The following is a 4734-nucleotide window of genomic DNA, read 5'->3' on the forward strand; positions in this document are numbered from 1 at the left end:
TTCTAATATTTGAGAACCTTTTCCATAAATAAGTTCCAGAGAATTAAAGGATTAATATGAAACTTGCCACGTGAAATTCTTTGATTCTTAAGAAAGGGTTATCTAATTCAACAATTAGATCCTTATTATAATGTTTTCATGTTTGAAAATATGTGAATAAGTAAATTCGTATTGTTTTCATCTTCACTCACATATCTTTCATTTTATCACTCTAAAATAAATGAACAAATATATTGTTTTATTATTCATCAATGTACCTATTTAAAAATAAAATAAGATTACAACATAATTTATAAAAATATAATCGAAAATTGAGAAATGTAATTAATGAAAAAAAAATATGATAATCAAGTTAGGTTTAAAAATAGTTATGAAAAAACATACAATACATAACTTTTCCTTCTATGTCCATCCAAAAATATATAAAAAATTCATAAGATAAAAACAATGTTGAATATCAAACTAATATTTCACTATCAAGATACAAGAGAGAGTTATCTTTTTTATCTTACAAAATGAAAGAGAACAAATGAAAAAACGAGAGCAGAGAAAATAATTTTTTGTCTAACTTTAATTTTTTTTTTTCAAAAACAAAAGAATTTGTGCAAGAGTAGAAGATGAATACAAAAAATCGATGAGAGAAAATCAAGAAAACATCTCAATAAATTTTATTTTTCTCTATTATATTTATTTTTATATTTTATTGTTTATTAATATTAAATATTATATTTTATAAAAGAAATAAAAGTTTATCTAAAAAATCAATTTAAAAAAAAGTTAGAAATTTTGGGGGAGGGCATGCCCCTCTATAACCCTGTGAAGATTCGTCTCTGATCATACTACACCCACACACCACATTTAACATCCATGCATCAAAACCACATCATACCATAATCAAGTTCAAATGAGCAAAATATATGGGACAAGAAAAATTCACTTTCAGTTTTCATCCCTTAAAATCTCTGCACGGATCATTGATGATCTTTCTCCCTCATATATGCACTTGCAAATCATCCCAAATCGATTGAAGCAATCGAAGTTCATAATTTCTCTTCCTTTCTTACCAACATGACATACTCCAAAACAAATACACACTTAGGCTTTTATCACTTCAAAAAATGTATTTAAGGAAAGGTGACAAGATATATTTGGTCTCAATTTGGAGAGAGACAATATTGTCTAATTTTGAAAAAGAAAATTGGACTAAATTGAATGAAGATAATGACACTTGCCATTCACACTAACAAGTGATATTGTCCTCTTACATAACATATCAAAAAAGACATGGGAGAGAAGATATTGCAAAAAGATTAAAAAATAAATAAAAAATCACATATTGACACGTGATATGTCCTTAATACCTTAAATGATTTGTTTTAAAATAATCTAATTAAAACTTAAAACTTAATTAAAACAAAAAGTTCAATCCTTACCAACTCATCTTTCCAACAAAAGTGAGGATCACACAAGCGGTTAAGAAAAAAAAAAGTAGATATAAGAATTTTAATGTAGTTCAATAAAGGGTAAAATAGTATATTAAAAGTTAGAGGGTGCAGAAAGAAAAACAGGATGTGCTGGAAGAAATATACCAAACAAAACCAAGAAAGAAAATAAACTATGGCGGTGGCACAAGTTAGAGGTGCAGAAAGAAGCCTCCAATGAATATAGTGATGGATGCAAACTCTATTGGGCCTCTACAGAAGTCAGTTTTCACACCATTCGGTGTGTGAAAAAAACAAAATAGCCCACGATAGATAACAATAAGTAAGTTTAACAATTTATAAATAGGAAGACTCGTATATAAATTCATTGTATTAATATTTTTTTGTTGAAAATAGTATTTATGATATCTTACATGAACATATTCACGTCTCTGTCGTCTCGAATATCTCTTCTTAAAATAATCTCATCATAATACTAGTGCCAATAATTCATTCTAGTGACTGTTCAAATGAAATATGATATAAAATAGTCGAAGAATCTTAAACATAACTATTTGATGCATATTTACATTATTATTACTTAGCAAGTCCTTAAAGGATCCAGTAAACAAAAGACAATATTTATATATTATCTGAACTTCCTTAAATACAATAATGGTGTGTTTGGATGGAGTATTTTAATGAAGTAATTCATCTTTTTTTGAAGAATTTAGATTTTTTTGTAATGAAATGTTTTGTTTTGATAGAGAAATTAAAAAGCATTTAAAATGCATGCATTTTTTTGAAGTATTTCAATTAGTTAAATTAAAAGAAATTCAAATATCCTAACAAACACATGGAATTTGAAATTCTTTTCACTCAACATCACACTCTAGACTCAATTCCATACGGATCTAACAAATTCGACAACCATGACGGGTTAGGCTGGCCAAACGAACTAGAGGGATTAGAGGGGCCTAACGACCCAGTCTAGCTCGTTTGGGTTTCTTAACCGACTTGGTCCGGTTGGGTCGTCGGGTCGGCCCAATCCATTTGGGTTGTCGAGTCTGTTTCCAAATTTGTCTTAAACTCAAAACATAATTAAGCCTAGAATAAATATTGTTAAAATGAAATTTTATCTCACAAAAAATTTAACTATTTTATTCAAATAAGAAATTGAAATATAAGGTATTTTAATTTCTTTATCTAAACAAGTTATTTAGAAAATAAAAAGAATCTAATTATAAACAATTTAAATACAATGCATTTTAATTTATCAGCATTGTTAGAATGCTTCATCCAAACACAAGTTAAAGATTTTTAACAGATATATAATAATATTTGTAATATAAACATAATTCATTGACAACAACATCGTTAACATGTTACTCATAGGTCTAAGAAAGTTATAAATACATGTTATTACAAATAGTACACACCATCTAATAGTCACTTATACTCGTTTAAATCTCTTATACAAAGATTGCTCGACCAAATGTGATAAAAATATTAAATCTAAGGGTTTGTCATCATAGTAACAACTCAAACAAGTGTGATATAATATTGTTAAAAAATCTTAAAATTGGGGAGTTTCTTAGTTGAATTTCATAAAAAATATGTTCCCTTATAATGATAGTATAAAAGAATAATCATATGTAAAGACTCACATTTTAAAAGAAAGGTTATTAGAAATTCAGAATGAGTTACGAGTCAAAATAAATAAATTAAATAGTATATAAAGAAAAAAAATCTATAAACTGATTCTGTTAAGATTTTGAACTGTCAAATCTTTTAGGTGTTTTTCCCTTAAAAAAACCATCTCATTCAGATTGTCTTAAAATTTTAATTTAATTTATTGTATTTTAAAAATGAATGTGATATTGTTTTAAGAACAAAACCTAAAAATTTAAACACATAAATTGGGCCTGTTGTTTGGTTTGTAATAATAGGCAGTCAACTAAATTTGGACTGATAAGTGGTTCCAAATAGCAAGAAGGCACAATTTAGAAGCAAGCCTAGAGACAATTACTAGGATGAACAGAAGAGAAGAAAAGGAAAACCCAACAAACCAAACAAACAAAGAGCACTCATCGAAAGTAACGAAACCAACCTACGAATCAAAGATTGATTAAACGGCGCATTTATTTCCTATAAAGAGTGCAGTTATCACGCTCTCAACCATTTCATTTCTTCCAACACATTCTTTCTTCCTCTCTTCTCTTCAGATCTCTCTTCTCTTCTCTAATGGCTTCCTTCACTGCAACCTCTTTCTCCCTCACCTCATTCAACACAACAAAAACACTGGTATTTTCTTCATTTTTTCTTTCTTCTATGTCCATGCACCAAATTCCTTCATTCATTATGTGTACCGTTAGTTTTTCATATTTTCTTCACATGGTTTACTCTGTTTCTCTCATCACATCACAGATAAAGTAAAATTTGAGTTTTTATATTCATTTAACGCACTCATTTGGTTTTGCTTGTTGGATGAAAAATCAGGTACCTGGTTGCAGGATCTCTAACTCGGGTTCAGCTTTGGTTTCTCTCAAGGGGAGAACTTTTCCACCCATTATTCTGCAGAGTAGAGTACCTCGCTTCCAAATTGCATGTGCTGTAAGTGTAACACCACGAATTTATCAATTGCTTGGAGTTATCTATGACGGCTTGTACTTGTAATTTTTTCTGATTTCATAGATTTTTGTGTTACTGTGTGTTGATCAGGCCAAACCAGAAACTGTAGAGAAGGTTTGTGACATAGTGAAGAAACAATTGGCATTACCAGATGGATCTACTGTCACCGGAGACTCCAAATTTTCTGCACTTGGAGCAGATTCTCTTGACACGGTATTACCAAATTGTCTTCACACACAAAATTTCTCTTATCACCACATTCTCTGCTTGTTTTTTTTTTTCCTCTTTCTATGTTATGCAGAGTGGAAGTAAAAACAAAGTAATACCAGTTTTCCTTTTCACTTATGTATTTTGCATTACTCTACATGAGATGAAAATAAGAACACAACATAGATTTCATCACGATGAATGTATTGGGTCATAATTTAGAGTTTGTGCAGGTGGAGATTGTGATGGGTCTGGAGGAGGAATTTGGTATCAGTGTGGAAGAAGAAAGCGCGCAGAACATTAGCACCGTTCAAGACGCAGCAGATATGATTGATAAGCTGCTTGAAAGCAAGAGTGCTTAAACCACCAGCAAAGTTATTTTGCTGAAGAATCTTAAATTTTATATTTGGTTTTTTGTGTTTTCTGTGTTTCATTGGTCTTCAATTAAATGCTACGTGGTTTTTAAATATTGAAA

The 4734-nt window shown here is 29.6% G+C and overlaps 1 protein-coding gene across 1 annotated transcript; it reads left to right on the forward strand.

Annotated features, from left to right (window-relative positions):
- The first annotated feature begins 3491 nt into the window (after nt 1-3491).
- LOC114179152 (acyl carrier protein 1, chloroplastic-like) lies at nt 3492-4734 on the forward strand. Its single transcript, XM_028065385.2, has 4 exons — nt 3492-3725; nt 3921-4034; nt 4143-4265; nt 4493-4734. Exons 1-4 carry the CDS (start codon nt 3666-3668, stop codon nt 4619-4621), a joined length of 426 nt encoding a protein of 141 aa, XP_027921186.1. The 5' UTR covers nt 3492-3665; the 3' UTR covers nt 4622-4734.

Source organism: Vigna unguiculata, chromosome 3, assembly GCF_037176805.1.
Source record: "Vigna unguiculata cultivar grain cowpea cultivar isolate G323 ecotype 2 chromosome 3, ASM3717680v1, whole genome shotgun sequence".
NCBI classification, from domain to species: domain Eukaryota; kingdom Viridiplantae; phylum Streptophyta; class Magnoliopsida; order Fabales; family Fabaceae; genus Vigna; species Vigna unguiculata.

Bases quoted from the DNA above. Each gene is read 5' to 3' on its own strand.
- LOC114179152 (XM_028065385.2), top strand. From the start codon at position 3,666: ATGGCTTCCTTCACTGCAACCTCTTTCTCCCTCACCTCATTCAACACA. The intron at 4,035-4,142 runs GTAAGTGTAACA...TGTGTTGATCAG, and splicing joins GCTTCCAAATTGCATGTGCT to GCCAAACCAGAAACTGTAGA. The intron at 4,266-4,492 runs GTATTACCAAAT...GAGTTTGTGCAG, and splicing joins GAGCAGATTCTCTTGACACG to GTGGAGATTGTGATGGGTCT.